At 43.3% G+C, this 27,893-nt stretch overlaps 1 protein-coding gene across 8 annotated transcripts in view; it reads right to left on the minus strand.

The window, feature by feature from the left end:
• Positions 1 to 27,893, minus strand: part of PEAK1 (pseudopodium enriched atypical kinase 1) — a 106,403-nt gene that overhangs the window by 8,700 nt on the left and 69,810 nt on the right. For 7 of the 8 annotated variants that reach the window (XM_064668458.1, XM_064668451.1, XM_064668456.1 and 4 more), the window contains 4 exons: positions 18,867 to 22,142; positions 12,132 to 12,248; positions 10,149 to 10,354; positions 2,243 to 2,991 (listed from right to left, as the gene is read on the minus strand). In XM_064668458.1, the coding sequence (XP_064524528.1) occupies positions 2,243 to 2,991; positions 10,149 to 10,354; positions 12,132 to 12,248; positions 18,867 to 22,030 (4,236 nt within the window). In that variant the 5' untranslated portion in view covers positions 22,031 to 22,142. The remainder of the gene's footprint in view (positions 1 to 2,242; positions 2,992 to 10,148; positions 10,355 to 12,131; positions 12,249 to 18,866; positions 22,143 to 27,893) is intronic. The other variant, XM_064668459.1, reaches the window with a different exon arrangement.

Genomic DNA, 27,893 nt, shown 5'->3' on the forward strand with positions numbered 1-27,893 from the left:
GGCACATTGATAATTTTCATCTCACTCTTTTTTCCATCCTATTTTGGGGACGAGGGATTTCAAATGGCAGGAAGACCCAGCTGATTTATTGAAGGTAGATTATGATGTAATTTGGCTCACACAAAAAAACACCCACGGTAGTAAAAACTGGCGTATTTGTTAAAGCTAAATTCCCCAAATCTCTGGGTAATGTCACAGCAATCTGGTGTTATGAGCTTTTGGACAAACCTGAGCCTGGACTGATGGCTTGTAAGTAAAAGATCAACCTGGGGCAAACATCTTCCCCTATCACATGAAGTGCCTGGGAGGGTATTTTCAAGAGTAACTCTTCCTCTCCTTGTAACAGCACAACAGCTCACGGTGACCTGGAGCTCAAGGATATTCTGTGGACACTTCACTCACATCTACTACCATGCAGTAAATGTTCTTAGTCTGAGAACTATTTTTAAGACACCTGAATTATGAAAAGGAAAATTTAGCACCTATTTGACCATGTTCCATTGCTGTTCTTTCTTCTCACTGGCTTTCTGCAAGGGAAGTGTATTTAGGAGGACAGCAGATAACAAAAACAACAACAGGTCTTGCCAGTCAGGGAATGCTTTAAAGGCACAAATGTGATGTGCAAAGAGGTGTCACATTAGTGACAGCTCAAACCTGCCTTTAGAGAAAAATACCACCTTGGGCCCCAGAAACAACCATTTGGAACTAAACCAAACCAATCCAAGCCAGTGATGAGAAATGCCAGGGTGCTGATTCTGCAGCCAGAGCTGAGGGCCAGAGACACATTCACGGCCTGGTTCTTTCTTGGCCACTTTGTACCAAGTGGCATCCACAAGACATCAATGTTTCATTTCACATCTTTTGAGGTCCTTAATAATTACCAAAATATAAATGGTTATGCCCAGAAATCTGCCTTAAAAAGATGCCTTTTCAAATTTCAGAAAAACGTATCAGTTGCACCAATCCTACCTTTTATTTCTTTGTATCTTACTTGCAAACAATCACGCAGGAGTGGTAACAACATTTTGTTCCTGTAAAGCACCACCCTTGTGAGAATGTCAGCGTGCTCTGTAAGGAATAACTCATCAGGCCTCACACATCCCTGTCGGGTAATAAATGTTTTATCTCAGTTTCAACAAGGAGGAGTCAGAAGTCTGGTGATTTACTCAAGGTCATCCAGGAAGCCTGACAGAGCTATGAGTCTCAGCTGTCCTTCTCACTATCTTCCTACCAGATAAGCATTGAGAAATGCAGAGATACAGTGCTCAGGAAGAACTACCTATATAAAAGTCCATAAAGGAATAACATCTAGTGAGACAGCTGCCAACTAAGCATTAATATATTAGCAGTAAATCTAGGAAATTTTATTTCTTTAATGTGTTAGCTGAAGAATTTATAAGGCAACACTGATGGCTGTAGCCAGAGCTTTTGAAAGGCTGGTAAGGAACACTGGTGAAACTGTAAGACCCTGTATAGGAACATGAGATATATTAGCCTAGAATTTACACTTAGAATTACACAGCTCTGTGTAATTTTTAATGTTTCAGTTTTTTAGGAAATCTTTCTTAACTAAGAATGATGATTTAAGTTCATCCCCATGCAGATGAATCAAAAGGATTTTTTCACTGTGAGTTTGACCCATGTTAAAATAATTCAGCTTTTCTTTCAAAATGTCATTGAACAATGGTAAAGACTGAGATGTGTTTATTTTGTTCCAGCAATTTTGGAACTGCAGTAAAAACATGAAATTAAACAGCAGATACCAATGCCACACTTGGCTCTTGACAGAATCATAGAATCATAGAATCAGCTGGGTTGGAAGGGACCTCTGAGATCATCAAGTCCAACCCTTGATCCAACCCCGCTGTGGTTCCCAGCCCATGGCACTGATGCCACATCCAGTCTTATCTTAAAAACCTCCAGGGATGGAGAATCCACCACTTCCCTGGGCAGCCCATTCCAATGGCTGATCACCCTCTCTGGAAAGAAATTCTAATATCCAACCTAAACCTCCCCTGGCACAGCTTAAGACCCAGCCCTCTTGTCTTGCTGAGAGTTGCCTGGGAAAAGAGACCAACCCCAAGAAGTAAGAGCCTGTATTTTGGGCAACCTACTTCTCCCCCAGCGCTGCTGCCAGCAGCACCCACATGTGTTCGCAGGCCCCGTCACTGCTGGACGTGGTGCAGAGCGTGGTGGTTGTCACATTTGGTCACTGCTGCCCCTTTGTTCAGGCCCCTCTTACCTTGACTGCGTAGTTGTTGAGCGGATCCTTGGCGTAGGAGGCGGGGTAGTAGACGGCGTCGCCGGCCTCGCAGCAGGGCTTGTCGCTGGTCAGGCGGAAGTCGGACCAGCTGTCCACCCCGAAGCGCAGCTGGTCCTTCTGCCCGGCCATGAACAGATCCTCGCACTTCAGCGCCAGCTTCTTCAGGGAGTCGGCGTGGAGGCCTCGGATCTTCCCCACCACCTCCTCCCGGTTTTCGATCCCGCGATAAAGTGCTTGTCTCTGCGGCTTCTGCACCCCCCTGCCCTGCCTGGCCTGCGAGAGGTGCCTCCCCGTCAGAGACTCCATGCTGTTGGAGCACCGGTCCTTAATACTGATAGTGGTTAGGCTGGAAACACTGTTCGTGGCCGACGTGGTTGCCCTCAGTTTTTCCGTAGGCCTGTCCAAGGAATCTCCGGACTCGTTGTCCAGTACCTTGAGCTCCAGGCTGACGGAGGAGCAGGCGCTGCTCGCTTCCCAGTTGGTGTCGATGTCGTAGGTGGGGTTGGCCATGAGGCACAGGTTGTTCTCCAGAGCCTGCTTCTGGAGGTCTCTGGGAGTCGGCTCCGTGTTGGCTCTCAGGATTGTCTTCTTTGGCAGTGGAGGTGGGGTTGGCTGCAAGTTGTTCACTGTCTCCTGGTCCCCCAGCCCTCCGAAGGCAATGGCATCATCCAGAGCTCCCTTGGGTTGCCTCGGCTGTTTTGGAGGGATCATGGTTGCTCTGGACTGTCCTGTGGAATAAGATAACAGTAACAGAAGATTAAAGTACTTTGCATCTGCTGCTCATATTTGTGTTCTGCAAAGAAGTTTAAGGCAAAAAAATAAAGCTGACTGGGACCCTCCCAATATTTAAAAACCCCCTAAATACATATATGAAAAGATGAACTAATTACTAAGCAAAATGACCAAATCAGCATCCCATACATGTCATTACATCCAGCCAGTCCTGGTTTGACCCTGGCATATATATTAACAGCAGTGTCAGTGCCAGCAGTGCTGCCACTTTACCTCCCACCTGATTAATGACAAGAAGTGCAAGGAAAAACCAAACATCAATTTGGCACTTTGGCCAAAGTCCAGTTTCAGCAATTACACCCAGCCACCCATAATTTCTTCTGCACTCAACTATAATATTATTCCTGACTTCCTATTCAGATGTGCCAAAACTATGGGTAGACAGCAGTCCATAAATTCCCATAAATTGGGAAATCTGCCAGAGAGGCTGAAAATCTTATTTCAGAATGGAAACCAGAAACCTTCAGACACAAATAATGGAGTTTAGATACTTCTGTGGTCACATTGGGAAGTTAGGATTGCCCCAGCAGATTCACCAGCTGGAAACAAGGAAATTAGGCCTATTTTCACTCAGGTTGAGAAGTGTGTTCCCATCGAGAACTGAGTCGTGTTTTGACAGAAATATTTTTTACCCTACAATTTAAAACTCACATCCCTTCCCCCAACTGTAACTTCTCTAATACATTTCCCTTCCTCTCTTGCCATGGGTACCTTTGTTGGCAATATTGTGTTCATAGATAATCTGACCCAGCTTCAGTCAAGAAACTCCAAACAGCAGGTTACGTACACACAAGCACAGAATTTCCACTGACAGACTGCTTTCAGACATCTGTGTGAATCCAGGGAAGATAAACTTCCTGTCATGTGCTCTGAATGGCTTTTATAGAGGGCAATTATCTTTTATAAGTGCCAGAGTCCTTGGAAATGAAGAACAAATAAATGACAATAATATAATGGAGAACAGAAACTAATAAACAGACAATACAAATGACCAACTTGCTGCTCTGGGACAATTAAACAGTTGTTACTCATATCAAAATGAGATCTTTCCACTCTTAATAATCAACTGCTACTTTCAGAGAAATTATTTTATAAGCTTTCTACTACTCCTGGGAGGTTCACTATCACAGTAAGGTAGGAAGCCAATTTTTACAGTTGCAACACAGCAGACATGAAAACAATAATTGCAGTGGAGCACCTTTTCTAATAAGGGAACAGACACCTTGACTATTTGACTGTTTATAACGTGCTCAATCATAAAATTGTTTAGGCTGGAAAAGACCTTAAAGATCACTGAGTTCAACTGTTAACCTACCACTGCCAAGCCCACCAATCCTTGTAAAGAGGGGACTGAGCTGGAATGCTGAACCAAACTGGGGGATCTCAGATTCAGATGTGAATCACATCACTTCAGTCCATTGTTAATAATAAATGACTCTGCAGTCTATTAAAAATAAAAGATAACCTCTTTTACTTTTTAAGATACGTTGCTATAGTTTTTCTGAATATGAAAGAATCCTAGATCCACTTGGCCGGGATGCACAAAAACCTGGAATGCTGGGTTAGAATGCTGAAATGAGTTCACAAGATCAAAGAGGATTGTATTTTTATATGTACCCACAAACACTGCAGCCTTGCATCCTACATTTTTAACAATCATTCTCTTTTCAGTCCTTTCAAGGAGACAACATCACAAATGGAAGTTCTATCTCTATCTTTTGTTTAAGCTCCAGAAACCCTCAGAAGAGCCTTATGGATTTAATGATAAGCCCAGCTCTTCCAGTGTTTAAAAAACCGAATTTGGAGCAGGAAACTCTATCAGCTTTGTACATACCCGATCTTCAGGGAAGATTGCAAATCATTTTCAAGGTTGCTAAAAGAAATTTAACACTCAGAGACTCAGGGGACTCCACTGCTCCTTTGGGATCGTGGTACTGCAGCCAGAGAGCTCTGCTGTGGCAGCTCTGCCCCTCACTGCTGTGCTGCAGCCTCTGACCCTGGGGCCAGTCGGGCAGCACAGGAACTCTGTCAGAAATCTCCCCTTTGCAGAGGTGCAGAGTCAAAAGTAGAATTGATGTCTGCATGCCAGACATGCATCCAGATGCCACAGCTTTTTCCTTAGTCCTGAGACCAGTTCACTTCTACTTCATATCCAATTTTCTTACTCATCCAAACACGTGCCCTCTTCCACAACTACTTACTCTTACCAAATCTGTGACCTATGTACTTCTCCCCAGCAGCACTGTGTTAAAGATCACTTGCCTGTTTTTTTATCCTTCCCCTCTTCCCCACTATGCTGGGACAGCCTGACTGCTGGGGTGGGAGAGAGGACACTACTGCAGGAGGATCTGCTGATCCAAGGACTGCACAGATGCCAGAGAGAAACAAGATGAGAGCAAGATGCACATCTGAACCAGCAGTAGCAGGAGCCCTCTCCAAGAAAGGTAAGATTTATAAGTGTTACTGCTCCATTCTCTTGTTTTCTTTCTGCTTTACTGGCCCTGCCCTCCAAAAGCCATTCATACAGAGGAGGGCCCTGAGACTGCAACCAGTGCTGCTTTTGCATTGGAACTGTGACATCCAAACAGAACTGGGGAAGGTTTTCATAGCCAGAAGGGATTTTCTGCAGGAGTATGGAGGGGGTGGCAGGATCCAGAGAACTGCACGTACCAGTCGAGCTGTAGTCACTGTTTCAAGTATTCTCAGCTGAGGAAAATGAGTTTGTCAAACACGCCACGTTACAGTGTTGTTTCTCCCCACAAGAACAAGTTTTCCATATTGAAATCTACCCATCTGTATTACACAGTTGAAAAGCTTCATGTCTGTGCTGTTGCTGTGCTGAGTTTTTAATACTGTACATTTGTTTCATACCCACTGGGCCAGTCTTTCCAGCTCAGCTTTCCTGAGGCAGGAAACTTCATGTCCCACATTTTTATAAATTCATTGCCTAGCAAGAAAAAAGCTGTCTTAAATGTTGTCCCTGTCAAAGGCACAATAATATTCTGCTGCATAGAAGTACCAGCAATGCATCTATTTCTTTTTCTTGCCTATCCTTTCCTTCTCCCCTTGCATGCCTAAAACCATTGTTTCCTTACCTACTGCACAGGCTCACCAGCATTGCAAGGTTCAGCCTGAGCCACACTCTTGGGAGGCAAGTGAAAAGGCACAATATTGGGCTACCATTACAGAGAGCTTTGAAGTGGATTCCAGACTGCTCGATGACAGAAAAAAATTTAACTCTTTATAGACAGCAGCTTTCTAGAGAGCTTTAAGTAATTCTACAGTTCAATAACATCTTCCATTACAGAATCTCACTACACTATTTAAATATTAATGCTGAAGTCTCTAGACACCATGCAGAGGTCTGAAACTCTAAAAGAGCTCTGAAAAAGGCATTTAAATGTTATTTTTCTGGGTAACTGATTTATCATCAGACTTTGCATTGCAGCCTGTTGATGTGAGTGGGTGAACCTATCAAATCTGACATCACTCCTTAATAAAACTCTTACCCTGACTGACAAATAAAACCAAACCATGAAAAAACCCCACAAGGGCATAAGGTGCCTTCCAACCACTGCAAAAGCTCCCAGCACACTTCACAGCCCCAAATCCAACAAATGCTGCACACATACACCACTGTTCCATAACACTGTTCAGTACAGAGGTTTCCATGAAATCCTGCATTACACTCAGTTGTTTACTCATTTAGTGTTAATTTAATAGATAAGAATCTCACCGAAACGCTGAGATATGTAACAGAGAGGAAAGCTGACATTTGTTAAGTAACATTTGGGATGCACCTCCAGTTTCTCAGCAATAATTTGAGACTGGGCACAGGTCTCTGGTAATGGGCTGCAGATCCCAGAAGCTTCAGCTTGTCTGCTGGGTGACTTGGCAGGTCCTGCTGCCCACCCTCCATCACACCACACTGAAGGCATTACCTGTGCTAATCATACATTACACAGAATGCACCAGACTGGTGCTATAATCACTGTCTGTCACTGAGCTGTCAGCTTTAGTCAGCAATGATTTCAGCACCTTACTTACAGCCTGGCTAAAGCACACTGCCCTGGTCTAAGTTACTGACTGGGGCAGTGCTCTGTGGCAGATGCTGTGATCTGGGATTTTTTCCAATGTCAGCAATCACAAAACCTAGAAACTTATCCTCCTTTTTGCCCACTTCTCTAAGTGTAAAGAGGAAAGTCGCTGATAATGAAATAACCTATTCTTTTTTCAATGACAGAAATACTATCCTGAGTATACTGAGAATACCTTAATCTACTTACAGCGATGCAAATTCAATCAACTCAATTTCCCCAACAAATTCAGACAAAGACAGAACAATTTAAAGGTTTGTAAAGGAAAGGCTTTTAATTATCTAGTCTATTGTCTTCCTTATCATCAGCTACAGGGCTTACCTGAATTAACTTGTGTTACAATAAAGGCACCCATTATAAAAAGAAATATCCAGGCCCTATCTTACACATTTGAACATTTGTTTCTGCATCTCGACTCAGCTGGCAGCCCCTGGAGTTTGTGAAATCAGTTGATACCAGAGGTATCCCTCATGACAGTTCTGCTCACCCCACGAGCAGCCTCTTGCTTTGATAAGCTGAACACACTGAGTTTCCTGAATTAGTCCCCATGAAGTGCCTGCCACAATACAAGGCATTTGCAAAGCTGTTCTTTAGAGCCTGTACAGTTTCTTTAAATATTCGTCTCAAATTGTGGCCACAGCAGTTGCAGGGAAAAAATGAGACAGACAGAACCTCTCTCCTCCTATTGAAGTTTTCTTCTATTTGTACAGCCAGGAACAGTCTTTATTTCTATCATCATGCTGAGATCTCTTAAAAGCCCCAAGTCTTTTATATTGTACCTGATTCCCAGAGAATTTTCTGCTTTGTAAGATTTGTCTCTTGGAAGGCCAAACCAAATATATTTGAGGGCAGTACCTGATATAAACTATTACCTGACTGCAGAGGACAATTTACCAAAGCTTGCAGTTATTTCTGTTCATGAACTTTTACATGACATATCAGAACTGAAGATTAGACATTTATCAAAGTAGTAACATATTATCTGCTTTTAAATAAAAAACATAGAATATGCATCAGATTAGTATTTAAAATGAATATTGTGCATTATGCTCCAACTTGAGATGTTCACATGATGCATTTTACAAACTACAAACTGCACTATGTAGCTCCAATTGCAGCTGGAGCAAGAGTCAAATGTGGTGTAACTTCTCATATTATCCTTTCTTCCAGTTTCACATACCAGTATTTGTTAATTCTACAGAAGATAAGACTTTGCTGCCTAGGTGATGCAAGATGTGAAAACAAGTAGGAATTATTCTCTGTGCCTACCTAGGAATCTCTCTGTTGCCATCAGAACTAGAAAGTGAGGTTGCTTGAGTAAACCAGAAGAGCTTTGAATGGCAGCCAGAGAACTCAGTGCCATTTAGGGAAGCATTGCTCCTAACAACAGGCAGCCAGGCTGAGCCAGACCCAGGCAAGCCTTAGAGCTGACTTAACTCTTTCATACCTAAAATTTCCTTGGCTGACAGCAAAGCTCAAAGTGACCCAAGGATGAGAAGATTTTGAATAAAATGCCAAGGGGTTCAGTTTTATGTGGTTTTGAGAGGGAACATTCCAACTCTGGAACAGCACTAACACAAGGCAGGGCTGATGGAAGGGATCCCTTGAGATGGTCAGGCAGGGGCAGCTGGAGTGGGTTGCCCAGGGTCATGTCCAGTCAGGTTTTGAGTATCTCCCCAGATGGAGATTCCACAACCAGTTTGGGTGACCCCTTCCAGTGTTTAATGGTATTTTACTGCATGGGCTAAACGTGCTGTAAGCAGCTCTGAGGGAGCTACATCTACTGCCTGGATTCTGCCTGCATGGAGCTATCTCCTAAATACAGAAAATACAGACACAGATAAAATGAAAACACTCACTAAAATGAAAATAGTTCATTAGACCTTTGAGTAATTCACCATAAAAACATAAATTTTAGTTCTCCTCCTCAGAGGAAGAGTTTCTTGGTAGGTGTTAGCATCGCTCTTGGGTGGGGTTTTTTTCTACTTTATGCTTTACAAACGATATCTAATGAATGCTTTAATAGCAGGATACACTCAAAAGTTCACCGCTAATTCACATTCAAGCAAAAAAATGCAACACTATCACTGACTGTCTAAGGAATGCAGGCACCTGAGGGTTTAAAATTTAGCCCTTGATCCCTGAAACATGTGTGGACATGCCAAACCCCCTGCACTCGTGAGCCACCTCAACGCACTCAGTTTACTCTTGGCCAAGCACTTAAGAAGCTGGTGTGTTTACAGGGCTGGGGTGTTACTGAAAAACATGTATTCAGATATCCTGGAACGTAAATAAATGAGAGATTTTGTTCTTCTAGGAAATCTGGCTGGAGGTACCCCTAAATTCACTGTACTTCAAATCAAAATGCTTCAGAAAGTTAGGTTGATAATACTGATACTGGATATCAGGAGATGCTTATTTGTGTTGCTCCCTTATCTTCCCAGAGAGGCACTGCATCCATGTATCTTTTTAATAGGAGTCAGGAATTTAGTAATGACAGGACATTCATATCTCATTATGAAGGAGCATTCAGACTAGGATAAAAAAGGTTTCAGTCAACAAAAGATGGTTACAAATATTGTAGCAGCTACTGATGCTCTAAAATAAAAAGTCCTATCTTCTGTTGAAGTTTGGAAAAATATTGAAATCTACTTACTGATTCTAAAGAAATTAGGTCATTTGCTCTGTATTTTAAACCTCTTTGACAAAATTTCTCCAAAAAGGTAAAACAATGTGTCTTTTAAAATCATTTGAGGTGTTTATCACTAGGACCAATTAAAAGGCTGCTTTAAATTACAGGAAAACAAACCTCTGAGTTTGTTGAATCTTCACTTTCTTGTTGTGATCACAGAAGGAGACAACTTTATTTTCTACAAATCAATATTAAAATGTCGGCCTTTAAAAGCTCCCCTCATGAAGGTGCATTGAGCCGTTCAGAAGAAGAGGTATCCAAAATCAGATCCAACTGATATTTTCTCCTGTGAGAGCACACTCACCTAAATTGCTGTACGTGGCACTGCAGGTGTTTAAGTTGGGAGAACGTGGAGCTTCTTCCTTCTCCTCCTCCCCCTGCAGAGGCCGCGCCGAGGACACCGAGGACACCGGGATGACGGAGGCGCTGCCACCATTGTCCTGCTTCACAAACACGGCTCTGGGGACACGAGGGGACAAGTCCTCCAGGGTCGTGTCATCGGGCACTTGACTGAAACAAAGAGGACAAAAATCACCTGGAGGTCAAAGCTGGGCAGGAGATTCTCCTGGCAAAACACCAGGAGAGGCATTTTCAGGAGGGGGAATGAACGGGTAAAGAAACAAGTTCTTTCGCCCTCCTTTTTTAAGGACAGTTTTCTACAGTTTTCCTTCATGAGAAGAAACAACTTGTGACTGAAATAGTAACGTGTTAGTTACTATTATACTAATTATAATAATCCATGGAATACAATAATTAATGCCTTTGATAGCAAGGCATAATACAATGTTTTACAGCTTGGCTACAATCAGCATCCATGCACATACATATGCAGGGTAAAATGTGTGGGACTCAGGACAGCAGCAGAGTTTGAGGTGCTTTTTACCAATTGGAACAATTGTGCTTTAACCAAAGATAACAAGGTATAGCACGGGGAAGTTAAGTCTCAAAAAATAAAACTTTAATGATAGATTTTCATGTACTGGTAGGGTTCTGGGAACCAACACTTTGGGCAACACAATCTCATCTAAGCCATGATTAAAATCCACCTGCATTAGGCCAACTGCAAAAGGCCATGAACACATTCCTCTGTGCCTGCTCTCAGCTAGGAAGTTTCAATCAAATTGTGATGACTTATAGCACAAAGCTCTGAAAATTGTGGATTTAATCAGTTTCCACGGGTATATTTATTGCAGTATAATTTAAAAATTATGCATTCTATGTATGAAAAAATGGTCGAGATTTCATAAAAACCCCCTAATCCTATTGAAAATATAGCAGCAATTATCAGTAATATGCCACAAAAACATGTTAGAGCAAAAATATCTCCATGCCTTTACATTCTCTCACTCACAGAAACAAATACTCATTACAGCCAAATGTGCTGTTCTCTAGTTCTCATTCCTATAGCCTGATCAAATTCAACAGCAAGAATTTTAACTACTTATGACTTCCATAAGGGGCAGGAGTAACACACTTCCATCAGGAGATGATCACCACATCATGTATCTGTACAGATACTTATTTTTTGTGCTAAACATTTAAAACTTCTGGAAAGAGTTAACATAAATTACAGGCATATTTGTCTCTATGGCAAAGCCAAAATCCTGGAAATCATGGTACACAATCTTCCAGCAATCCCTGACTGCAAAGGTTAAAACATGCCAGTCCTTTGCATGACACGAGCCCCAGGACAGTGCAGTGAGCACATGCTGTTTCTGCTCAGACTCATGAATTTGAACTGCAGGCTGACACAAACCAAACTCATTAGAACTTGTTAGTAAAAGAGAAAAAAATGGCATAAGTTCAAAAAGATGTAATCTTTAATCAGCGAAACCTTTTTTTGTTCCATTTTAGTACCATGCATAGGAATGGTGTGAGGAACATTCCATGTGCCATAAATATATCCACATTAAAGAGTTAACCTACTGTAATTTCAGAGGAAAGCAGACATAAAATTAAAGCAGTAACGAGGCTCTCAAGATGAGGAGAAATTTAACTACAGACTTGTAAATGCTGTAAATAATATACATACCTGCATTCCTCAACAGGAATGTTTTCTTTAAGAAGAAATAGGTTCTAACAGCTTTACAGTTCTGTCATTGCCACAAACCAGAAGTTATCACATCTCAGAGTAACTTTTTTAGTATTGCTTGGTGAGGTACAGAACATACTCATTCTCCAAACCAGTCACATGCAAGCACATACACTAAACCTAAGCTCAGAAGCCATTTGCCAAAGTAAACCAACAGCTAGAAAGGAAGAAAGAAAAAAAAAAATACCAACTCACCCACTGTACTCACTCACACAATTCCCCATTAAAGGAAATTCTTTCAGGGCCTTCTTGAGTCTTTTAATCATGTCTTGAAACTCTGGCGAGCCATTGATTCCACAGTGTTCTGGTGTGCTACAAGTTGTGCAAGCTGTGAGCAAGGGCTGAACTCTGCACAGTGATACACCTACTGCACCTTCTGTTTACCTTGGGGCTGGGCCCTGCCAAAGAGCCCCAGGAAGCCAGGCAGCCCCAGCCCTGCCTCCTTAACTCTTCCACTGCCTCCCTGAAGGAAATCCAGTGCACAGGCTGCTGCATCACTGCTCTGGAATGACAGCTATGGCCTTAGTCATGCTATTACTTAAGGAAAAGCACGTTCAAGTTTTAAGAGGAGTTTTAGGAACTAAGACTAACCTACTGTTAAAAGTAAGTGAGTATCTCAGACCTGCAGTCCGTGCCTCAAAAGAATATATTTTAAAGCCCAGCAGTTCGATGGCAGGTCATGAAATCCATGGGGAAATGCTTTCCAGGATCTTAACACCAAGACTGAGCGACCCAGCTCATGGACACAGTGCAGAGACCCAGCAACCCTCCATCAGAGCTGGCAGGACACAGGAGGAACAGAAGGGGAAACCATCCTCACTCAGGGAGCTACAAGAACCAAATTCCCAGTTGCTTTTGCTTCATGAATGAAACAGTTAAAACAACCAGTTTTCCAGAAGAGAAGAGCAGCTGATAAACGAGCAGTTCTCTGAGATTAGAACCATTAGAGCCTGATTTTCTATTACTTTCTATCTGCTTGTTGGTAGCAAGTGATACTTAAAGCTATCTCCTTATTTGGGATATTTATAGCTATTTTGCCAGGATGGATTCTTTGATGCCTTGCATAAGAGCACATATTTAGCTTCTACCATAGTGGGCGCAGCCTCCTCTGTCCAAGTCTTTTTCTTTTCCCTTTTTTATTTCAAAAACAAACTTCATAGGAAATTAATTATCTTAGAGAACTCTGCTCCTTCGGGCACAAGAGGCTGACACTAAACAACTCTTCAGTTACTGGAGGAAGCAGCCCTCTGCACGCAGAGAACACCTTTGTTTTCCTAAGAAGCTGAGATTATGTGCAGCAAAAAAACTTGCCATAAAAATGACTGTCCTTCAGATAACACCCCACTGAATTCACATACTTGTACTTGTCATTCACATGTGCACAAGCTCAAAACTGTTTTAAAAGTGTTATTTTTCTGCAGGGACAAATGCCCCTAACTCCTTCCTTCGGGCTCTCCTCCTTCCCAGCTCTTGGAGGATTGCCAAAGGATGGTGTGGTCTAACTTGTCTCAGTCTTTTGGGAACAGCAGAATCCAGAAAGCTGCCTGTGTAGTGTGTTAATTCTGGTGAGGACACTGGAATCACAGCTATTGTGTGACCTGTGTTTTCCTCTATTCAGAGCACACCTACTCAATTACAGTGAGTAATAAACAGCAAGGAATAGGAGGGAGATAATGTGCAATGCTTATAAGAAGTGACTGTGACAGTGTATTCCTCAACGAGGGTCAGGTCTAGAGGCCAGGCTGAGGGAGCACAGTTCTGTGCAAGACAGCAGATAAATCCCAGTGGCAGGAATTAGTGACAAACACAGAGAAAAGCTGATGTGGCCTTGGACCCAGCAGAGACCTGATCCCCTCCCCGAGCGTGCACCAGCACAGCAGCAGCCCCTGGCAGCAGGACAGTTGGGGGTGACAAGGAAGATGACTCAGTTTTACACACACACAGCACCAACTGTGTGATTTGTACGTATATTTAGTGTCAAAGAGAGCACTTTGAGATCCCCTCAGGCCCTGCACTTGTAAGGTAATAAAGCCAATCTAAAGCCTCAACTGACTGAATAATGGTGGAGAAAAAATGCAGAGAGGTTAATGAGTGGAAGGAGGTCAAAGGCCACCTTACCCAGCAACTTCTCCTCAGAACACAGACCACTTTATTCCTGCAAAACACTGAGCAGAGCCCATCAGTGCCCAGGTTCCAGGGTGCACTCTGGGTACAGAAAACATTCCAGTGGCTCCTGCAGTTCAGTTCCTCATCACCACCATTAGCCAGGAACAGTCACCCAAGAGGAAAGTGAAACAAACTTCTAAAATGACAACCTGAAACAGCTAAGCCATAAAGTTCCTAATTCTGATTATTTAGAAGCTGGCTTAGTCCTGAAGTATGAGAATTTATATTATTTTTTTCCCCCCCAAGTCTTGTATAATGTGATGTTTGCATGGATAAAGGGTATACATTTGATAATCCAGTAAAGACATCCTGCTAAGCTCTTTAGTGTCACTGAAACTTAATGGCAATGAGTTCCACAGATTAACTGTGCGTTATAAAAAATATATTTTTCTTTATCCATTTTAAGTTCTCGCTCTTTCCATTTTACAAACTGTATTAGAGGAGTTAAGAACAATAATACAAGATTCACCATTTCTTAATCTAAATTTATAAAATAATAAATGGTAAAATCCCTTCTACTTGGCTCCTTAGCAGTCCTTGGTGTTTACGAGTTCCCACAGAAAACGTTACCAAACTCATTGCTTAATGCACACACAGCATTTCCAATTCTGTCAGCATGGAGATGTTCTAGAGAAAAATCTCACAAGTTTTTAATTGATGAAATAGTGCAAGATAAATGGTTAATGCTTTTAAAAGCACTGCTGAGTAAGGTAGATAAAGCTTGCTGATATCTAGATAAAAGCAAACCAACAGAGATTTGACAAGAAGGGAGAGTTGATCCACCTAAAATTTCTCCCATTTCAGTAGAGTTGCTCAAGCAAGAAATTTCTTTTCATCTATAACATCCTTGCATTCTCCTCATCAATTTGTGCAAGCTGTACTTGAAAGGTTTGGGATTCAGGTGAGAACCTCACCCTAAGAATTAGACCAGAGCTCCTTCAAACTGGGAGGGACTTTGTTTTAAACGGAGCCCTTCTGTGATTTGACAGATTTTGTTATCTTCCCAAGTAGATTCTGAAGCAGCTGTGGAATCTGCAGGACTGGATCAGTGACAATGCTGAAGTGGAATGTGGCAGTGGTGGTTATTCCTGCCTATCTCTGGATGTAACCCTGATCTTATATGACCACATTTTTGAAGAACAACGATTCCCAGTGTTTTTACTGAGTGATCCATCACAACATTCCTATTCCTCCAGACACAGAGCTCAGATCTGCTGGTTACGAACTCAAAGCCTTTCGCAAAAGTTAACATAATTTTAGGAATTAGACTGGTAATCCCAACTTTAGCTAGGAAAAAATGCTTCCTTACCTGAACCAGAACAAAATGAATATACAGACTTCACTACCTGAAGGGAGTATTTCAGGAAACACACAGTTTGATCTTTACTTCATCCAAGTCTGGGCCAAAGATCCCATAAAGGAAAGTTATGGCTGACTTGTATCTGTGAAAGGAAACTCTTTGTTTGATGTGTAACTGCAGAGGGGGTGGCCATGCACGGGGCACTTGGCACCGGGATTAGCAAAGCTCTGCCACCTAAAGCAGTGAGGGAAATTCAGGATTGGCAAAGCTCTGTCACCTAAAGCAGTGAGGGAAATTCAGGATTGGCAAAGCTCTGCCACCTAAAGCAGTGAGGGAAATTCAGGATTAGCAAAGCTCTGCCACCTAAAGCAGTGAGGGAAATTCAGGATTAGCAAAGCTCTGCCACCTAAACAGGGAGGGAAATTCAGGATTAGCAAAGCTCTGCCACCTAAAGCAGTGAGGGGAGTTGGGCTCTGAGGCTGATTCAGCTGAGCCCTTCATGCAGACAGCCAAGGGAGCAGCAGGACACTGAGCTGCACTTTGCTTTTGGGAAATGTCTCAACCTAAAAAGCTGCTGCTGGGTGTGAGCAGAGATGTCTCAATGAAGGAGAGGAGAAGCCTTAATCTCATGAAACTCCAATGGCAACGCTCTGATCTATGAGATAACAAAGCCTTTGAAGAATCTTTTTATTAAACTTGTGATGAGTGGATTGCACACTGTGCTGCACCACCTCCATCAATTACAGTGACTCGGGCCAGAAATATCATCATGTTATCCTTTTAGAGGTCAATTTTAGGTTTTGCCTGAGAACAACTGCTGCTTCATGAACTACAGGTGTTCTAAGAACACCTGATTTTCATTCCAATTAATGACAAAGCTGACGTGACTGCTGATTTTTAGCACAAATTAATCCATCTACAAATTTTTGGCAAATTCAATATATCATTTGCTAGCTCCTTTTGAACCAGCATATGTGTGTCCTGGCATCAAACAGAAGGAAACAATCACATGGATAAACCAAAACCAAGTTCCTTTGGATAACAGAGAGATAATTTTCAGCTTTCCAAAGAACTGAGTATTTTGCAAGTGCTGTTCAAAGGAAAAACTGCCCTTTCTAGTGATAACTTCAAATACCTTCAGTCCTTTTGTGGTTATCAATCTTCAGCAGCTTTGTAAGACATTGCAAAGTAAGTAAATACTGCATCTTATTTAATTTGCTTTCAAGACCTCCCAGTAATCTGCCATTTTTAAAGCTTATCTTATTTTCCAGGTCATCAGTTTGGGTTTTTTTTCAGTGAGTTTACTGTTCTTGGCATCCTGAGTTAGGGAAGTGTCCTGTTCACTGATCAGTATCTTCAGCTCTTCCATTCTCCTCTAAGCCTCTGCAAGCTTAACCCAAGATTTTCAACATCTTTGTCATGCACTTATTTTAGCCCGAATTATCACCAACCTCACAGTAACACCTGAAGAGCTCACACAAACCAAGCACAGCATCTCATCAGTTATGTCTCCTGCTTGTGCAAAAATGGAATTTGGCAATCCTGATTCTCATCTACTGGGATATTAAAAACAAAAGCCAAACCCCTTAAAAATCAACAAAAAAAACCCTCATTTTTTTGGCACTATAAGGTTTCACTTGGTCTTTTTAAGACTATTAAAAATTAATTAAAAAACCCCAAATAACTCAAGGCATCAAAGTCCCTGAATATAAAAACTAAAGGATGAAGCTACTGACTGTGCAGTGTTCCCACAATGTATTTCTGAGCATCTCAGTGTATGTCCTTTGAAATGTGTAGAAACAATGGGACAATATTGTCAGAAAGGAGAAATTCCAGTTCTAACATTTGGGAGACTCCCATTTTCACCAGGAAAAACTCAGAGACGTGGTTTTAACCAGTATCATTGTAACCTGCAGAAAACTAAAGAGCAAACATACTTTTTGGAGTAAGTGAATAAGACAGAGCAGTGACAAATTGCCTTCAAAAGGGAGGGCAGAAGGTGCTCCAGTCACAGGGCAAGAATATCACACATTCCAACAGCACCATCTCCAGGGCAGTGCAAGAATCAGGAACTCTTCCTGCCCTCTCACCACTGGCAGAAGCAGCTGCTCCTCCCTGCCTGTCCCCTGGCACACCAAGGAGTTGATCTGGCTGAAAAATGCCTGCAAAGTTATTTCCCTCTTGGATCCCTTCCCCAGTCTGGTTCAGCACAGGTGACCACATGGACTGTCTTGGCAGCACAAGAGGGGGCCCTGGGGAGCTGGGAGCAAGAGAATCTCCTGATGGCAACACAACCAAAATCAACCTCACTTTCTCCAGCTTCCCCTGGATACACGGGAAAAAAATGGGTTCCTGTAAAGGGGGTCGAGAGCACAAACTCCTCCAATTCTTTAACCTGCCCTAAAGCTGCCTACTTCTCCCCATTTAATTTGGGGCAAGTCTAGAGAGACTGCACTCTGCCCAAGGGTTGCTAGTAATTTTCTTGTATAGAGCATGGAGAAAGAAAACCAAGTTATTTTACTTTAGGACAGGTGGCAATCCGTTTATGGTGAACTAACTGTGCTCACCCAGTGATTTCTGTTAGCTTAAGTCAACTTTAAAACTATCTTAACTAAGAAACACTGCAGCTTTCTTATACAAAATATGGAGGAAGAAAACCAAAGAGCACTGCCATGATGCATTTTCTGGGGCTCACACACAGCTCACACTTTACAACATTTTTAATTTCCTACCATTAGGTTACTGTTGTAATGAATTAGATAATGCAAGTTTGAAGGTGCCTCGGGATTGGTTTGTGTAATAACACTGGAAGACACATTCTAACAGATCCCCAGCTGTGGTCAGCACTCAGGGAAATGCACACTGTGCCCATGTGACTGGCTGCAAATGATGCTGTGACCAGCTCTGCTGCACCTAATCCTGCTGGGGGACAAAGCATGTCCACTGCTAAAGGCCTTGCAAGACAGAGGTAAGATTATTTTATAGGTACTCTAATTTTTTCCATGGTTTATTTTGGGATGCTGCAGTGATGTTGCAGTGTAGCATCAAGCTGAGCACTGCACCTTTCAAGAGCCACAGATTTTCAATTTCTGTTGTGCTTTTCAATAGTTGCCTTCTCCTTCTGCAGAGAAATTCTCTGGTTTCCCATAACATACAAGCACTTTCTTAAAGTAAAAATTCAGGAGAATGGATCTGATTCAATGGAACATGGCTACTGTGACACATTGGTGAACCTCCAAGACAAACTGCAAATATCAGCTACTGCTTCTAAAAAATTTTTAAGAACTTTTCTGATATCCAACATAATGGAGAGATTTTTAAAACATGTTCTAAGTTACCTAAAACAAATGTATTTTGAAAAAACTACACTTCATGTAGCAAAACTCCTCAGTTCCCCCCTTTTCAGCAGTAAATACAGGACAGTTCACAACTGAGTAAGCGACTGAAAGAGCGGAGCAGAGTACCTGGGGATTTTCCTGGGAATCTGAGGTGGTGAGGAATGGCTCGCTGGGTTCTGCTCAGAGCTCTCGGGAGGCTTTTCCTGTGCTTCTCCTTTGTCTTTTGCCAGTGCCTCTGCGATGGCAGACTCCACTCCCCCCTTGGGTGGGAGGTCAGCCTTCGGCTCGGCCGGCGCCGGCTCACACCGGTACATGAAAACGATGGAGGGCTTCTCGCTGGAGTCCGACTTGGCCTCGCTGAACCAGTGATGCCGCTGAACTGGGGGAGGGGGGAGCATATGGATGACAGTTCCATCCAGACCCACCAGCTTCCCCCTCTCTCTCTCCTTCTCTTTGTCTTCCTCATCGTCGGGTTTCCTGCGGCGGAAGAAGCTCTTGAACGATATCCAGCGTTTGGGTTTCGCGTCGGCGCGACGCCCCTCCGAGTGCAGGATCGACTCGGCCTCCGTGGACCTGGTGGGGCTGGTGGGTTTGGTCCAGTTGCTGAAATGTCTTTGCAGCAAGTTGCTGGCGTGGTAGGGGGAGGAGGTGGAGCGCGGGGGCGGGAACGGCGGTGCCTGCTCTGCCTGAGGACTCGTGGCATTGGGGGTGGCTCGCGCTGGCTTTGGAGAGGGAGTGGCAGCCAGCTGGGACAGCGGATCCTTCGGCACTTTCCCAGCAGTGCTTTCCGCCGTCTTGGAGGACTCTATTTCAGGCTGTGACGTAAACAGAGATTTGGGTCGTACCAGGGTGTTTTTAGGAGTGTCTCCCTCCGGAGGTAAGGAATACAGTTCTTGTACACTACAGGACTTGGGTCCAGACTGAGGTGTTTCTGGAGGAGATTGTGGAGGCTGGATAGAAGCCACAATCTGTGAGAGCACCGTGCTTGCATTCTCTCTGCCACCGCTGCTGCCAACAGAACCCTCCGGCGTTACGTCTGTTTTTGCTGCAGGCTCCTGTGTTGCCTTTTGAGCTTTTGATGGGGAGCTGTGGTCAGCACTGTGACTTCTCTGTGGGGATATCTGGCTTTTACTGAGACAGCTGTTGAACTCTTGGACCTTTTGAGCCACAGAACCCAGCCTGCACTCGGAGCTATTCGTCACCCCCTTTGGTTGGGACAACTCAGTGGGTTTACTGCCTATGGCTTCAGTTATTGTACTTTCTGTTTCTATTTCCTCATATGTATGGCTTATCACACTGGTAGTTTTATCTTTGATGGACAGCTCCCCGCTGGTCCCTAGAAAACTTTTATAGATAGCCAGGTTATCATAAGCGTTGGGATTGATTACAATAGGAACTTTAATAGCATTTTTGGAACTCTTGGCATAAGTGGGCTCATCATGAATGATAATAGGAAAAGGTGGCATGCCAGCATTGTTGTAGCTGTTGAATTTTATCTCAGATAAATTGGGAGACTTAACCGGGATAGTTTTTGAAGAAATGTTTGTAGCTGTAGGTGAAGTAGGAGCTGACTTGTGGCTTGTCTTCCTGGGAGGAACGGAAGGTCCTGAGCTGTTTGCAATCAGCTCCACCTTAGGTATCTTCTGTCTTGGACTAGTACTAGAAGTCCACACTTCCTGGTATCTGATTGCACTGGATTTTTTCAGGTTAGCATTTACACGTACAGGTGATGCTGCAGAGGATGCAACAGGTGTGCCTGGAGTTACCGGTGAGCTCGGGTTAGATGATGCATTTTTGGTTTCTGAGGTTTCAGTCTGATTCTCCTTACATTCATTGGTCATGGCAGCTGATACATCCACTACAGTATATGGCTTGCACACTGGCTGTTCCATGTTCACCACCCTGTAAGGTTTAGCTTGCTCCTCCACGGGCACCAAATTAATAGTTACGGCTTGACCAGCAACATCTGAAGAACTTTTATTCTCTTGCTTATCAGTCTGCACAGCAATTTTGCCATCCTTCTCCTCCAGTCGAAGCGCAAGGACTGCCTTGTGAGTTTCTAGACTTTTTGGAGCATTTCTGGGCGCTTTTGACACATCCTTCACTTGCTGATCGTCACAAAGACTTTCATATTCCGGTTCAATCAATTTGAGGTCCTGAGGAGTGCTGGGAGACAACCCTCCATTACAGAGCTTCTGTGAAGAACTGCTCGTTGTCCCGGAACGAGACTCTTCTGTCAGAGAAGAATCAGGAGACGTGGAATCGGACGATACCATGCTCTGCATGCTCTCCTGCCCGTAGAGAATCACAGTCTCTTCCCCATAACCATTTAAAATTTCATCATAGCTGTCGTCATAATCCACCGCACAGATCCGCTGCAGAGACTTGTTCCGAAGGGGCACAGTGTTCCATTTTTTGTCCACACAGAACGGCACAGGAGACAGGGTGTTAGCTCTGAAGTTGGCGAAGCGGGGCTGGCCCCTCATGCGAATTTCCATCGCTAGCAACTCTTCATCACTCTCGTCCCAGCTCTCATGCTCTTCCTGCATGCTGCCAAAAAACGTGTCATCCTCACTCTCATCTCCGCTGGAGAACTCTGGATAACAGAAACGTCCACCTTCATTACTTATTACTTCAGTGCTTCCACTCAGAATGACGTGCTTACTCTGTGAATCCTTCATTCCACCCACCATGCAGCTCGGAGGGATCTTCCTTTCTAATGACCTTTTATAGCAATTATTTATCCTCCCCAAGAAGGTTTCTCTTGAGTTCGTTTCACTGCCGGTGAGCTGAGGTGCGGTGTCCAAACCTGCAATCTCCTTCAAAACTTCTGTCAGTCCGTTATTATTGTTATTTGGTATCTTGCCCACCCCCTCGTTGTTGCCGTAAGGCCTGGAGACGTGGCCGTAACCTTCGATCTCCTCTTCGTTGTTGTTGTTGTTCAGTGGTTTTTTGTTCAAGGCCGCTTTGTTCCGGTTCCACCCCGCGGGCAGGGGTTTGCTCTCCCCCTGCTCCAGCGTGCTGATCTCGGCACACACGCCCTGCCCATCCACCACCATCATGGTGGGTTTCACAGCTATGGTGGGTTTCTTGGCCACGGGCGGTCGGAAGTTGCCGCTGTTCCTGCCCCGCTGGCTGTTGCTTTGGTTTGCATTGGGTTTCAGGTTTCCATGCGAGAGGGGCTTCTTTTCTGACACGGGGGGTAACTGGTGCAAGCTTTTGGGCTTGAAGCAGTTCTTACATTCACCGGGTTTCCAGACGTGCTCAGTGAAAGTGTTGCAAGCAGACATTTTCCCGGAGCTCTGTGCCTGGGGCCGTGCTGCTCAGTGCATGGTAAGCATTTCATCCATGTGTTTCCACTCTGCTCACGTAGTACGGCCACTCCTTCGAGCACTGATCATGCTGGAATACAAAAGACAATGAGGATGAGAACAGGGAAAAATCTGCTTGATCACTATACTTATATTTTCTACACTATGGACAACTTGGAAGCAGCCTTTTGCTGATGCTTCTCTCTTCTTACATAAATTTATGAAACCATGTAACTGAAATATAAAAGCAAGTTGCAAATATCATTCTTCTCATACATAAAGAATTAAAACTTTGGCAGCTAAGCCCTGTGTTACTGAAAGCAGAGAGAGAGAGAGTGAAATGCCAGTGACTGAGACTTCAAAGTAATTCCCTTGACTAGTTCAGGACCATTGACCTTTAATTTTATCCAATAAAAAAAAATGCAGGAAGAGGATATAAACCCGAAGATTAGTGCACATTGCTTTCACCAGAACTACTTAAACATGAGACAGAAAACTAAGAGCATGTTTACTCTCCTAAATGCAATTGAGATAATTTGTTTTAGCTTTGAATGTGAACAAGCTCAGCTTAAGTGAGAAAATATGTTCAAGCAATTCCAAACTCTGCCATTTTAGCACTTCTTTCATCAGAGTCAAATGATAACTGGAGAGGTATTTTGGCTGAAGGGACAGGCTGGAATGATGTCCTGGAAAAGTCAGATAAAAATACTGTGGAAATCTTTCTAGAAAGTCACTGGTTTTTCTCCTTTTGCTTACCACAGTGGCCATAAACCATTCTGATATCCTCAAAACAAAGCTATGGATTTTTAGTCCCTGATTTGTTTCACATGTAGCTTTTCTACCTAACCCCTCCAGAAATAACAATTGAAGAAGAACTGAAAATCTCTTTCAAAGTGAATCTTTTTATTTCCTGAAATGATCAGCCCTAAGTAAAAATCAAACACGAATCTGCTGTGCTTTACAGACATTGGAGTATGCAGGATTTGAGAGTTTCATGAATTAATGCCTGAAGATTTTAAGCCTCCTGAGCCAAATCCGCAAGTCTGTTCTCTTCGTCACTGTTGCATAACTCAAATTATTGGAGAGATTTTACTGAGGTGAAAGAATCTGTACGTCCACTGCTCCTTCTGTAAAGACAGGCACTGGAAATCAATAATCTTCTATTCTCACAGACCTTCAGGAGGAAATACCCTTGCTGCTCCCCCAGGTGCACTGCAAGGGCATTGATAAAGCCCTGTGGCCCCAGGTGCAGCTCTCCATGGACAGCTGTGCTGGAATTCCCCACAGGCACAACTGGCTTTCATCAGCGTGGCAAACAACAGCCTCATTAGCAGGGCTGACACGAGCAGGGATTTGTCAGTCTCCTCACGTCCTGCCCTGGGTTTTGGCAAGGGGCTGTCCTGTGCTGGCAAACCAACAGAGCCATCCCGATCCAACAGCAGATGGGGCTGAAGCCTAACTCTATTAGTGTCTTCAGACACAGCCGTGCTACCAGGGCTATCATATTTCATATGCTGACTAAATATGTTTCCAGACAAAGCTTTTTGCCAAAAAGTCGGTGCCAAAAGCTTTCTCTGTATGACCTAAGAGATAGAAAGCCTGCCAGGCTGAGATCTGCCTTTATTTTATATATACAGAGTAAAATGCCTTTGTATGTTTTTCGATCTCTCTCTCAAGATTTGTTGTTTCAACACTTTGCAAGCCCATATATTGCAAGCAGACAAATTACATTAAGAAACAATTCCCCTAAAACCAGAGAGAGAGCACACATACTACAATTTTATACTCTGGTTAGCTCCTTCCTTTCATGTGTTTAACAAATAAAAGGAGTAAAGTTACATTAATGGGAATCTAAACTAAATGGGTTTTTTTTTGAAAATATAGTTCTCCATTACATAAAAGCTCTGAACAAACAATTTAAACAAAAGGCTTTGTGCATGTGTGTGTGCTTTAAGATTTCACCCTGTGATATTATTTCTCTGAAATTGCATAAGCTGCACTTGCTCTGGAACCCCATCAAAAGTCAGAGAGCTTTATGGTGTTCCAGGCTAAGGAAAGCCAGGGGAGCAATGGGAAAGCTCTCTGCTGCACATTTGTGGTACACTGGCTGTGCTGTGACGCTGTTCCCTCTCACTCCCTCAGACACACGCATGCTGAGCAGTTTCCCTCTAAGCCAAAGGAGAGCTCACCCCACACGTGAATGGGAACTGCAGGAACCTCAGCAGAACCACAGCAATCCAGTGGGAACAGCAACTCCAGCAGGGTGACAGCTCTGGGCAAACATTCACCCCATGTCCCAGCACAATCAGATACCTGGGGACTGTGGAAATGCAGATGTGTGACTGGTACACGGAAAATCCATAAGCCATGCGTAGGTATTTCAGATCTTTTGCTCTCCAACAGCCAACAGAACTGGTTTAAACACAACCACCATGCCCAGGATGATTTGTGACACAGTCTGAGACAGCAGAGCCACTGAGTTCCTGGGTCTGTGAAGCCCAGCTGGGTTTCCAACTGGCTCAGGCACCCGCAGGACGAGCAGTTCCTGCCACATGCCCTGACACTGCCTGCAGCTGCAGCAGAGAGGAAACAGGCACCTTCCAACCAGAGGAAATGGATCTTAAGAAAACAACCAAAACAATTCAAACATTGTGCTACTTTTGTACTTGGAAAGCAGCAGCACTCCTACGCTATTTCAAATCAAATCCATAGTGACCTTTATAAGTCAAAACAAGCATTTGCATGCTAAAACAAACTGAGACAGTTTCTTCCTTTGTGTGCAACTAAAAGCGATCTTTCGGCTGCTTTCCTCTCTCTTTAAAGATAATACATTTGCCTTTTCATCTGCAGATTCCCTATTATGAGTGATAATTATGGTAAGAGTGATTAGGAGTGATAACAGAAATGAAATCTTCTTTCAGCAGGCTGTTGCTTCCATGGCTGTCACCGGCAGCTGCAGCTTGGCAGGGGGCAGCAGAGGCCATCGAAGGGAAGGAAAATGTACACAAATACATGGAAACAATCACCCTGACACTGTTCATTGCTGGATTCCTACGCTACTCTCCAAAACAAAGCAGGTCAACAAGAGATCCAGGCACTCACACCTCAGATCTCTTCAGCTGCTACTGATCAGGTATCTTTTCTTCCATAACTTTCCTGCTTCCATGGCAGCCTCTGAACCAATGGAATAGGAATGTGCACTCTGCAGAGCTCCTGGCTCTTCTGCAATGAGTATTTCAGATGACAAAACTTATTTGAAGACAATCTCCACAAAATCAAGGCAATAACAAACACAGATGTTACATTAAAAACCAGCATTACACTTCTAAAGAAAGTATTACTAGCAAACACATAATATCAACAGTGAGCATTTCACCCTTGTATCTCAGCCTTTTATATAAGTTGATAAACAGAACTCTTCACAGTTTATACAGGGAAGCACTGCAGTGCAGTGACACTGAGGAACTAAAATTCACCAAGTGAGTCAGTGTCAGGAACAAGTACAGACAGACAAGTTCTGCTCCCAACAGCAGATTGTGACACTTCATTCATCCACTAAATGGCTGAGTCAGCACAGATAATTTATCAGCTTTAAAGGCCAACTCGTTCTGTGTGTAAATGAGACTAATGCTCCTCGTTTCAGCAGGTACACAACTGCACACAGCAGGGCTCAGCCTGGCCCTGTTGAGTTGATATCAAACAGACAGGAACATAAAAGCATATCTCACTTTGCAGGTCAGAGGGAGATGACAGATTCGGAGCTGCAGTGCAAAGATGAAGCAGGGATCAGCTGAGATACCCTTGTCAGGAAACTGAACCCGGCACAGCAATGCAGAAGTGTTTCCGTGGCTCTTATTTGTTGACATCATCTTTGCTGAGTGCATGAAGATAGTAACAAACATGCATTTCAGGCATTTTCCCTTTGTTCTAGGTAATTTCAGGCTGTCAGGTCTCCTTTGGACGTGTGCTGCCTGAATCACAATGAAGGCCTTCTCCAGTAATACTTTATACTAAAATAATCCAATTAAAAGGAACTTAATTGGTGTGCAACATTCCCTACAATTTCAACATTTTAAAAATGAATAGTCTCAGTAAGTACCAGATGGTGACACGCACTAATTAATCAGGCCTGCTCAGTGAGTGAGCACATGGAAACGAATGCACCTCTCAGACAGGGCTGCAACTCCAAAAAGCTCCCCCCAAATGAGGGTGTGTGATATTCCTGAGCACTCTGTGGGCTCTTCTGAGATCACCAGGTACTGGGACAGGTTTCCTTTGGTTTGTTCTGCTCCAGGGAAAAGCCATTTACCTTTAGCACTGCTGTCCCTGAGAACAGTTTAATGCAATTTTTATGCTGCAGAATAAACTGCCCTGCTCAGCCTCTGTCAGCAACGGCCCAGTGAAGTGCTCCTGCACAGCCCACAAACCTCTCACCACTCTCAGACACGTCCTCAGACTGAAAACCCAGCCTGGGTTTCCTATATGGGAGTGGCCAAAGGCCACAAAACGACCACAGCCTTGTGGTTTGTCTGAAGCACTCACAGGCACCTGGAGAGTCCCTGATCGTCACCAACCCCAGTGCAAACCTCACACGGCAGGAATGGAGGGATGGGGACTCTTTGCCAGTATCTGATTCCTGTGTCTTCGAAATTTTAATGTAGTTGTAAACATTTTAAGAGACTTTTTTTTTTTTTAAAAAGCTGAAACTCTCCAAATTCACACCTGCAGGTCCCTCTGGGGGGCAATGGGCTGTAGAAACACTCCCAGGGAGTGTCAAGGAATGGGACTCACCCCACTCAAGGGAAAAATGTGAAACTAAGGGATGGGAAGCAGCACTATGGACTGCTGCAACTTTATTCCCAAAGTGAAGGATATTTGCTAAATATCAGCTCATTGTTGTACCAAGCCAGAGCTGTGACTGGCAAAGCACAGATGGGCATTTCCATAAATGCTGGGCATTACCATTTTTGATTAAAAAGTTCTATTTTGTTGCAGATAGTGTTTTTTTTCCCAGTTTTAAAGTGTCACGCTGTATTTTCTCTCATTTAAAGGGAGTTTAAATGACATAAATATTTCATAATCCTGAGTAAGTGAAGGAAACCCTTTAAAACATGTGGTTTTTTTTTTCCCTCCCTAAAACTTGCAAGGATAAAACAAGATAGAAATGACCAACGAACTGGGGCAAAAGCCTGCCTAGGGCTAGACAATCTGTGATGCTTCAGAAGAAAACAGGCATTTCTTTGCAGTTTACCTAACCCAAAGAGATAATGCCACAGAGCAAGGGAAAGGCAAGAAATATCCTCGGGATCTGCCCAGGTAATCTGATCAGATTCTGCATCATCACTTTGGGAGCACACAAAGCAGTAACAAGGACAAGCTCTCCCCTCTGGTGTTGAGGCCCAGCAGTCCAGTGTATTTGGATATGAACTCTTCTGAGCCTCAGTGATAAGAATCCTTGACATTCTGAACTGGAGAAAACTACTAAAAATATTTCTTTTCCTTTTGGAAAAATCACCATTTAGCATCAACACAAATTTATAATGACCAGACATATTTATATTCATATTATAATGATCATTCAAACAATGCTGCACAGTATGTTCTTTAGGAATACTTTTATATTTACATGGAAAATTAGTTTTTATTTTTTACTTTTTAAAAAGAAAACCCCAGTGAGATAAACCAGACTACAAATTGTTTACTCTGCTTCCTAAAAAGGGCTTTACAACATAGCAGCAAATTAAGGTTAAGTGCATCAGCTGGAAGTAAAAAGCACAGTAATAATAATAATTTTTAAAAAATATCCTCAATTCCAGTGCATTAAAGTTTCTCTCAACTCCAT

This window comes from Pseudopipra pipra, chromosome 12 (assembly GCF_036250125.1).
Source record: "Pseudopipra pipra isolate bDixPip1 chromosome 12, bDixPip1.hap1, whole genome shotgun sequence".
Lineage (NCBI taxonomy): Eukaryota > Metazoa > Chordata > Aves > Passeriformes > Pipridae > Pseudopipra > Pseudopipra pipra.